General features: G+C 45.3%; 1 protein-coding gene across 3 annotated transcripts in view; it reads left to right on the top strand.

The window, feature by feature from the left end:
• The first annotated feature begins 739 nt into the window (after positions 1 to 739).
• MECOM (MDS1 and EVI1 complex locus) overlaps positions 740 to 10,903 on the top strand; it is a 46,932-nt gene continuing 36,768 nt past the window's right edge. For 2 of the 3 annotated variants that reach the window (XM_010137437.1, XM_010137438.1), the window contains exon 1: positions 1,144 to 1,275. Coding sequence is in view for 1 of the 3 variants with exons in the window: in XM_010137435.1 (XP_010135737.1) it covers positions 740 to 766; positions 1,141 to 1,275 (162 nt within the window). In the remaining 2 variants the exon portion in view is untranslated. Of the gene's footprint in view, positions 767 to 1,140; positions 1,276 to 10,903 lie in introns of those variants that run through there. The other variant, XM_010137435.1, reaches the window with a different exon arrangement.

Here is a 10,903-nt window from a genome sequence, read left to right on the forward strand (position 1 = left end):
TGGTGTTTTTTTTTTTTTAGGAAACTTCCGCGGGTTCTCATTAAGCCGGCGGTACACAATGCCGGGGCTGCCGGCCATTCAGCTGCGGGGCCAAAAGTGCTCCGGGGCTGCACGGGGATACAAACGTTTCCCATCGGGGCAACATCCTCCCTCTGCCTTTGCTTTTGGTTTGGGGCGTGTGTTTGAAGGTGTTGGGTTGGTGGTGTTTTTTTTTTTTTTTTTCCTAAGTAAAATCGGGTGGTTTGGTGCCGGTGCCAAGGCGAAGTTACAACTGTAGCAGGGAGCTCGCTGGGATGCTGTGGAAAGTTTCGGATAGGCCGGTGGTAAAGCTTGCAAACCACCGCTGATGTTCAGTCATATGTAATGATTAGTAATTTGTCATAATATTAGAATAGAACATCCTCTTTAGCCTGTCCACAAGCAATCTCATTCTATTTGTTTATTGTCTGCATAATTGGAACCATTTATTGGTATGTATTGAATACTGCCATGTTTTGCATGAGTGTTTACATTGTTTTTCATTTATTTTCCTCAGTTTGGCATAAGGGAGTTCTATTATTTGCTTCAGTTAAGGCGAGTGATTTAAGTGTTGCACAGAAGGGCTGTTTGGGAAGCGTAATACTGAAACGAGATAAATAACCCTGCCAAGCAAATAAAGTTTGGTTCAGAGCAGCGTATACAAAAAGACTAAGTGGGTGCTGCAAACGACGTAAATCCGGATAGAAAACAGAAAACTTGAATGAAGCCACCACCACCTATTTTAATAGTTGTTGTTCTGTTCCCTGGCAGAACCATACTTAATTAAAATCATAATTTCAAACATAGTCACTGAAGAATGCTTAGAAAACCAGATCCCTCTTAAATTAATATAGCATTTATGAGCAATAATTAGACAACCTCTTAATTACATGTGAACATTTGTCAAGACATTTTCCTGTAGATTTATTGTCCTTTTATTACTCTGTATTTATTCTGACTGTTCCTAAAAATAAAATCTCACCAGAGAAGTGTATTTCTGAATAAACATGCCTATATTATTATCATTATCTGTTTGTTTACCTGGAAACCTGTGATTTATGTTTTGATTAGCATGCCCAGACAGCAACAGAAAGATTTACTCTTTCATATTCTTCCTTTCAGATCTTGGATGAGTTTTGCAATGTGAAGTTCTGCATAGATGCCAGTCAACCAGATGTAGGAAACTGGCTGAAATATATCAAGTTTGCTGGATGCTACAATCAGCACAACCTTGTTGCATGTCAGATAAGTGATCAGGTACGTGGCGTTCGCTTTCTGGACTTATTTTTTTTTTATGGAAATTTATAGTGTCAATGGCAAAAAAAAAAAAAAACCCAGCAATTCGTGACAGATTTTGGCTTGTTTGCTGTTATATGGCAAAAGACAAGGTACAGATGTGAAACGCAGAAGAGAGTAATTTTGATGATGGGCTACAGATAATATGAATTTTCCGGGTTTTGGTGTTGATTTTAAATTCATAAATATTTATTTATTTATTTATTTATCCTATAGCTGATAGAAGTTGGGACTGCTTTCTTAGGGCCACAAAGCCAGTACTTGCTGATTTTGAACAAGCAGCATTTTCTGGCGCCTGTTCCTGGATTGTTACGTTAAACTGCTGAGTTGCTCAGAAGCTGTAACGTGCAATTAATGGGACGAGCGGAGGGGAAGACACAAACCTGATAATGCTGCCGACGTAGTTACATGTCTGGGGCTTTGGATTTGAATGCTCACGTGCATGAATATTATTACGCCTTCCCATCCACTTTGCTGGAACTCGTAATGCTTGTATGCTGAACAAGGGGTTTTCTTTTCATTTATTGCCCTTAAATCCACTCTTTGCGCTGAAACGTTCTTTATCCTTTTGCGTTGGAAAATAAAAGGCTGGGATAGGCAGAGGAAGGACACAGGGAAGCGTTTTGTTTCCAATTATGCTGATGAGTTATTAGGTGTTTCTTAAACCAAGGTTTGCTTTAGTCTGCGGATAATATGCGCCATTATGAAATATTTTCATGGGTGAAGTTTGGTTAAAAAGCTGCACTTCTTTAAAGGAAAATAGCGAGACCAGCACGGCAGCCACTGATGGCGAACTCTCGTTTCCAGTTCAAACTTTGCTACCTGCAGCAGGGGCTTTGATTCATTTAATCAGCGCTTTGTTTTTAACCGCTTAATTAACTACATCAGGTGAACGTTAAAGATTATCTTTAGCTGATTTAATTGCCTTGACAGTATTGAAAGAAGAATCACCAGCAGACACAAAGCTTCAATTAGAAATCATTCTTTCTAATCAAATTCCTTACGTATAGGAAATGAATGTGAGACAGGCTGCTGTTTCCAGCCCAGCATTACGCGTTTCGCTCATGCGAGGGGGTTGATTAAAACCGGTTCCAGTAACTTTCGCAGAAACTATGACAGAGGATTTTTTTCTTATTTTTCATTTTTTTACAATCCAGCCCTGAGCACACGTAACGCTGAACAAGCCAACCGACTGAGATGTGATTTCTTTTTTTATACAGCAGCTGGTTTAACTAAAGAAACTGTAAAGATTATTAGCAAATGCAAAATACATTTTCCAAGTCTAAATATGCTTTGCACTGAAAACTGATAAATTCTCCCAGTGCAGACCATTTATGGAACAGTGACACAAAAAGGAAACTACGCAGATTAATTGAAACAGCAAATTCAAATATTTTATGTTTAATAAGAGCTGGCATAGATGGGAAAGATTAGAAGTGGAATCACGTGCGTTGGTCAAAACAACTTACTCCCTTTGCGTCGGCATTGGTGATCTGCAACCAAAAATACGCGCCGGGCTGAAACATCAGCATCTACCTCTGCGACGCAGAACACGCACCCGCATTTTGACATTTTGGGAAGGAGAGTTATGGCGCTTTTAACTTTCCCTTTTTTTCATGTTTACATTTCTGACATTTGGTACTGGTGGCTGTACCGCTGCCAGTAATTTCCTTCATTCACTGGAGACTCGTTCGTTATTTTGCACGGTATCGTGCTGTTCATAATTCCCTATTTTTATAGCTTATTGTTGCTGAGACTTGCAAATTAAGAACCGGTTGTCTTTCAAGCAGTGCATGGTGAGCTGGGCACTGTCAGCAAGAGATTGTCGTTCCTTTGGCTCTCTGGAAACGCTGCACATTTACCCACAAAATTGTACGTGTACTCCGATGTTTTATGATCAGAGCCTAAAAAGTTAACGCTAAAAATGTGTTCTTGAATCTTAAAGGAAAAAAGCCTTTCTAACAGCTCCTTCTTCTGCTTTCTTCTGACACGAGCTCACCAGAGGTAATGTAAAATATAATAGGAAGGCAAACTGGGAAATGGACATTACATGGCGAAACGCGTGCTTGTACGAGGAGTGACAAATGTGAGTCAGGACTGAGCATGCATATGTGCCTGGGTACAGCCTGCATTGGGCTGCCTGTGAGGCACCCTGCCTCGGTAGCCCCTAGAAAAAAGAGGGAAAAAAAAAGAGAGGGAAAAAAAAATGAAAAAAAAAAAAAAATTGAAACCTGAAAACAAGTATCAGTGTTGGCAATTAGAGCTGGAGGGCAGAGGGGACGCAGCCCAGCTGGGACAGGAGAGCCCAGCTCAGCTAGAACCGCAGCCAGTGCTGGGCGCAGGGTTGGGGGGGATCCCTGGGTCCCCCAGAAATAAGAAGCACCTCAGCAGCCCTCATCGCACGTGGAGCATCCCCTCTGCGGGAGATGCTGCTTGCTCCCGAGGCACAGACACTTGATCAGCAGTAATTGTTCACCTCTAATTGCTTCAACTCATCTGTAAAATTCACAAGCAAACATTGGGCTGTACCTGAAAAGGTAAAAGATCCTGCCAGTGCTCCCAGCCTCATGCTGCCCACAAGCTTATGCTACTAAATTCAAGCTTGACTGACAGACAGGTATGATTCCCAGACTGCCTGAGGCAGGATTTAGCTGAATCTCAGGGTGACGTGTAATCTAGTTGCTCTGCTAAGCTCTACCTTCTGTATTTAACAAAAAGAGGGAAAGAAAAACATTTTTTTGTTGTTTTCTCTACTGGACTTTTTTCAGAGACATACCACCCCACCCCCCGACTCACAGTTGAGGTTGGGTTTCATCACTTAGGATCAACTTTACAAAGGGCCTGGGCTCTTTCTTATGACTGTATAAATGAGCTTTGCTGAGATGAACAGCTCGATAATGGGGGGATGCAGTCAAAACATGCACGCTGGATGCAACTCATGTTTCATTTGATTGGAGGTGGAGTAGGGTTTAAAAGCTGCATTTCTGGGTTTGTTTTTTGGGTTTTTTTTTTTCCATTTCAAATGAGGTTGATCTAGGATTTCTCTTTGCTGTCTTCCTATTATCTCCTGTCGTACCCAATCTAACCTGAACGTATGTAATTCAAGCTGTGTATGAATAATAAAATTCCACAGACAGGGCACTCTCGTTTTTTCCTTTCCCCAGAGAGACCATGGTGTGTGCAGAGCTGTGGAGAGTCCTGTCACTGGGGTTGCCCTGGAACGTGTTTTTTCAGCTCAGGCAGTCAGGATTCAACACTGGTTTCTGCTCACTTGGACAACTCCCCTCTGCTATCATTAAACATCTATTAGATCAACTTTTTAATGACTTCAGAATGATTAGCCCTGGCAGGCGGTGCTGTCAGCCCAGATGCAGCGTTATTTTTAAGTATATATCTTAATGAAAGCGCGGTTGCAAATACAGCAGTGACTATAGCAATGGTGTGTCAGGGGCCGTCTCATGATCCCGGCACGCTTTCAGGCTGCAATCGCAGTCACCTTCAAGCTCTAAAAAAAATTTTTTTTTCTTCTTTTTTTTTCTTTTAAGAAATGTAGCTGGTAGCAGTTGAAGTTAAAACTCCTGAATGTTGTTTTTAGCTTGTTTATTGCTTGCATAGCTCTGATAGTGATTCACATAATGCTGAGACTGCTCTGAGCTTCCAGGGCTCTTCCCCCTCAGCGAAGCAGCCCTTAGGATTCCCTTTGGTTTATCCATGGAAAACTCCGAGTGGCTCAAGATCAGCTCACTGAGGTTTAAGTTTGCTGCATGTGCTGAAACAGGGTTTGGGGTTTTTTTTTTTGTGTGTGTGTTGTGTTGTTTCCCGTCCTCCAGTTTACACTACTGCAATAGAAGAAAACCCAGTAGTATCAGGCCCTTAACAATGTGCCCGATGTCAGTGATATAAATTTACGTGAGCAAACCTACTGCTGGAGGTTTCCCCAGATCTGATCACTTCTTACACATTTTACAAACTTTTTAAATCTGCAGGCATAACTTCACGTTTCAGTTTTTACTGCCATGGCCCCCCTGCCCGCGGCAGGCGGAGGACGGCAGTCCCGGGCTCACAGCCACCTGCACAAGTCGTGGATTGAGGGAACAGTTTTGAGGCTTTGTTGTCAGAGAGTGAAATTAAAGTTTTGGCTGTTGTGGGTCAGGAGGGCACGTGCACGCTGAGCTCATGCGGGGCCCTATTCTGCTGTGATTCTTCCTAGGAGCTGTTAGTTTATTAAGCAAATAAAGCTTAATCCAGCTCCCACTGAAAATCTGTGTCCAGTGGAGCGTGTCAGCATAGGGCTGGTGGAACGAGGAGCCCATCGGTGGTGATTTTCCACTTACTGCAGGTAGAGCTGAGGCTGCGACTGAAACTCCTGCTTGGTCTTTACACGTACTGGTGTTATCTGGAGCTTCGTGTGCTGGTAGTGTTACTGCTCTCGGTGTTGGCCTGTCCTGACGTGACCTAAAAGAAATTGTTTAGAACTAAAAATTGTGACTAATGATTGCTGTTTCTGCAAAATGATAAGCTTTTTATTGATGATTCATGTTTAATAGCATTGTCTCTAAGCAAAAATACCTTTTTGTGGCGAGAGCTGTCAAATCACACCCGTGTGCTTGCCAGGAGTACAGAGGGCTGTAGACATCCACAGAACGTGGATAAGGCTCACTGAGCACTTTGTGTGGATCATGAATGAAGGTGAGGTGTTAGAAGACAACTGCATGATGAGGTCACCTCAGGAGAATGGGTGGATATGCAGGAGTTGTGGTCGTCAGTGACCCCCTGAGCAGGTTTTTCAGGGCTGGAGCAGCTTGGCTGGATGGAGCAGCCCCTCATTGAACCCAGGGCTTTCACAGAGGCTAAAATTCATCTACAGTGGAAGATGACTTGAGTATTGCTGGGGCCCTGAGATGCTGAAGAGGCTTCCCTGTGGAGGGACATCCTGCAGCTTCTGCCTCACTTCGGGGGAAGCAGGAGGCACCTTTTTTCCACCTTCTAAGGTAAATGTGGATTCCTGGTGCCATTTCAGTTGAGTGTCCACGCTCCAGCCCTTGCTGCTTGATCCACTTTGGTGGTTTCGGGGCTTTCTGGAAACCAGGAAGGAAAGGGTTCACAGTCCCAGTGCTGAGGTGCTGCGGGTGCTCCCCCACCACCTCAGTAGGGGAAAGGGGAGGGTCCTCTCCTCCACACTGGGCTCCCACCCATGCCCTCACAGCTGCTTGCACGCAGGCACTTGCTGAGGTTTGCCTGTGGATTTTTGCTGAAGTTTGCTTTGGGCCTGATACAGCGCTCAGGAAAGACTCCTCTACGTTAGCCCTTGAAAAAACTCCAGTTCATTGCAATTTATCATTTGCCCAAGTAAGGCAGGAGGAACCTGGCTCGGGTTTCATCACACAGTTCTCCAGCTGCAGAAGTTGTTCATCACAAGAGCTAAAATTGAAACTTTGCCGTTTGGACCTTTTTCTTTCTTTTTTTCCCCTCTCAAATGCTTAATTATGGCTTGTTGTGAGGTTATGTATCCATTCATCTTTCTCATTTTTCTGGCGGGCATAAATCCCAATTTTGATTGAGCTCTTTGGACATAACACTTATTATTAGTTTTGGACATTTAATTTGTTTTGCTTTTCAGGCAAGTTCCACTCTTGCTCTGAAGCAAGGTGGAGGTGAATGCCAGTTGGCACGCCGCCTCTCTGGGCGCTTGCTTTTCTGCCCCGGCTTGGGGCACAGTCCCCTCTGGTGCACCCCAACAGAGGCCGGGAGATGGGGCCGGTGCCTTGCTTGGGGTAGACTTAGGCATGGCGTGTGGCAGAGTCTGGGAGCCTGTTGGGAGCAGGATGTTGGTGCAGGAGGAGCGGCGCAGGGCTCTGCGGGCGCTGGTGGGCTTCAGCAGGCTTTCACCAGGGGTGCGCTCCACCTCTGAGGTCTTCTGATCCTTTCCACCATCCCAGGCAGAGTGAGTTCTCCATTCAGTTCTTCCACTTGTACCAGTGTGGTGTAGGACGAAGTCACTCAGTGCCTTGCCCCATGGACAACGCATCGTCTGGAGGGTTAAAGCACCAACAGCACCAACGCTGAGCAGCATTTCTTGCCTGTTCTATAACCTGAATTTCCCAGGCAGCACTGGGACGTGTGCAGTGTTTTCCAAGGCTCTGATATAAGCATATACGAGAGTTATGCTTATGATAATAAAGAGTTTTGTTGGATGCAACAGAACACAACTCCTCTTCGGGACCAAGCACTAGAGACGTGTGTGTAGCAGCTGGTGCCCTCACTCCAGCTTATTGGCTGAAGTGCCACTTTTTCCCCCAAACTGGCATCCTTCATTTAAACCTCACTGGGGGCTGGAGGCCACGCTGGGTGGGAGTGCAAAGAGGGTCTTGCCGGGGCAGGCAGGATGGCCAGGGCACTTCAAAGCATACAGGCGGCGGCGGCAGCCAAGCGCGCGGCCCCAGCCCGAGCTCGCGGGGAGTGCGTTTTTGCTATTATTTCAATTATTACAACTTCCTGAATAGGTTGAAGGTTGTTCATAATTCACACTTCTGTCATCTTTGCACATGCCAAATGCAGTCTATTAAGCATAAATAAAATTTCAAGTGCCTGACCAGGAAAAGTAAACTGGGATTCATAACAATGAGCCTTTATTCATCCATTTAAAAGTAAATTGTGTGTGTTCTTTTTTTTTTTTTTTTGCCTCCTCCCCTTTCCCTTTACGGTTTTGTAGTTTGGGAGCTTTTATTTCTGCTCAGTAGCACAAATATATGACCTGCGGTGTAGGCAGGCACAGAGGACTGATGAGTTAGGCTTCCCCCAACTTCTCCTCACCTCAGACCCCCTGAACTTTGAAAGTGTTTCCAGATCTGGATCCGATTTTGCTCTTCCTATATAAACTGCAGTCACACACTGCTGATCCCAGGGCATGCAAAATGTGCATCTGGACTTTGCTTTTATTTTTTTCTCCCTCTCCCTGTCATTCCTCTACCATGCAGCAGCTCTTCCTAGCCTTCTCGAGGCACACCAGTGCGCGCTCGCCTGTCGTGAGCGCAGGTTAACCCGAGAACGTCAGGTAACGAAACGGGCTTGGTAGGCTGAAGAGGTGCTAGAGAATTAAGACCTTCCATTAATTACAGCGGAGTCAGGACTGAGTCCAAGAAATCTTCAAGCTTTGCAGCTGAAAAGTCCATTTATTCGACATCAGCGTTTCCTCATACAAAAAGTCCCACCTGCGGCAGAGGTTGCTGTTGTTGCACAGCGAGGGCAGCCAGAAGGGGACCTGTGGGGCTGGGGCTTTGCAGGACCCCCACGCTGTCTGCCCTCCGTAGGCTGTTGCTGACTCAAAACCCACGCAGAGGGGTTCATTTCATGGTGAACTTCTTGTTTTTTCTCAGACAGGATGATTCCAGGAGGTTTTAGGTGGGAAGAGTGAGGAAAAAAGCTTTTCACATGAAGTAATAAGGACAGCCCTTAAAACCAGATTAAATTTACCTGCATAATCATTTTGGTTTGAAGTTCAGTAGGTTTTATTTTAGGTCCTCAACTGGAACACAATCTGGTGTATAAAACGTCAGCGGGGGGGTGGTGGGGGGAGGAGAATGTTTTTGATCATACAGAATTTTTCAAAACTATTATTAATAATAAAAGTTGGTATTTTAATAATAAGAGTAATGTCAGAATGCTGGAGCTAGAAATCCATCACGTGGACCTTGTTTTGGGAGGTGTTAGCGCTGAGATGCAAAATATAGAAACATCACTCACCCTAAAACATGGGAGTTTCTTCAGGGTACTCTGTCTCATCTCCCTCCTGAGCTACGGAGGGTCTGGCCAGGTATTTTCTGATGGAGAGCTTAATCATCTCAAATATCTTTGAATAGCCATGCAGACAGGACAATTGGCTGCAGAGTTTACACCCTCGTTAGGGATTTGACCCACCACTGCAAGAAAGATGCTGCATCATGGTGGGACTTCTTGAAAGAGAAGTGATGCAGCCAGCACAGCACCTTGTGAACAAGACCCTTTTTATGCCCCTGTACAGTCCATGTGTCCTCACTTTGCGATGAGAGGTGAACAGGTCTGTCAAAATACCTTTGATGGGACAGGAAAAATTCCAGAGAAAGCTTCACTGTGTTTTTTGTTCACTCCTTGGTGTGGATGCACTGCTGATCTCAGAAGTTTACCCAACTGTGACACAAAACCTGGGATCACCAAATCAAGTCCTGAGCAGAGCAGGAGCTTTGATACGGCCCCTCTGAGATGGTGGAGGTCCCACGTGGATGTGAGGTGGGCCTGATCCTGCTCCCATCCCAAGTAGAACATGGGTGCTGTTGCAGCAGGAAGATTTGCAGAAGTATCTCTGGTCAGTGGGGAGTGCCATACAAGTATGATTTTCCACCCAAAGCCAGCCAGCAGCCGGGCTTATCTTCCACAGAGTGGGCTGCAGCTTCCCTTTCATATGAGTGGAGGCCAATACACTTCTGGAAGATAAAAGCCAGTTTTCAACGCATTTATCTTAATAAATGGGAAAGCAAGCATTGCTTAAAGCAAACGTTCATTGGATGCGGCGCTGAACTCAGATTTATTTTGCAGGAGTTAAAAGCTGGCTTCACTTAAATGTATTCTGGCCTTTGATCAAATGAGTTGCATTGCTCCTGTCGAAGCCCACCCAGCAGCCCCACGTCCTTCAGCACCGATCCCCCCCACAGGGAATTGTGGTAGCAGGCATTCACCTGGCTGCATGAAGAGACGTGCAGGAGACTCTGCCACGGCTCTCTTGGCCCCTTGCTCCCTCCAAAATACTTGGTGGAGTTTGAAATCCCCTCTACAAGGGGTAAAAATGGCGAACCCAAGAAGACCCAGCTGATGGTTCAACCAGGGCAGCACGGAAGAGGAGGAAAGTGCAGCCTGGGCAGATCAGGCTGCCCATAAACTCCTTCTCCTGGCATTTATGGGGAAAATTTGCCTTAAGCAGAGGATTGTGGACCAGATACGTCGTGCCTGATGTGTCTGCCAGTGCCTCTCTGGAGAGGGGTGAGCACCAGGGTGGTGGGACAAGCTGGCCTCAGCAGCCCTCACCTGCACACCTCCTCCAGAGCGGTTTTTGGGGATAAGGTGAAGAAAAGGGAACAAATGCAAGGAAATGCATCTTATTTCGTTATGATTATGTATCTAGCCCATAGCTGTGGGCAAAGGCTGCTTGTGCCGCAAGAAACGATTAGGCTATACGGCCACCTCCTGGAGGACATCGGTATCTGCTCGGCTGCCGGGGCCACCCCATGGATGATGGTTCCTGGGCGAGGAAAACACCATTGCAACTCTAGATACGTGTTCCTACATTGTGACAAACGCATCTGTTTGATTTGAAACACTGGAGGTGATTTTCTGCCTTTTTCCCAGAGTGCTGAAATGAGTATTGAGAGTTAGGAGTTTGAGAGAAAATCCTTTAAAAACACATTAGTCCAAGAAAAACGCAAAGGCATCAATTTTTTAGCTTAGGAAACGTAGCTGTTGTGTTTTTTGTTTAACAAGGCCTGAGGAAGTTACTAATATTTATTTAAGCTGCTTCGTGGAGCTTTTTAGTGCTCTTCACTTTTACTGCTGAGTCAGA

This window comes from Buceros rhinoceros, unplaced genomic scaffold, assembly GCF_000710305.1.
Source record: "Buceros rhinoceros silvestris isolate BGI_N320 unplaced genomic scaffold, ASM71030v1 scaffold406, whole genome shotgun sequence".
Lineage (NCBI taxonomy): Eukaryota > Metazoa > Chordata > Aves > Bucerotiformes > Bucerotidae > Buceros > Buceros rhinoceros.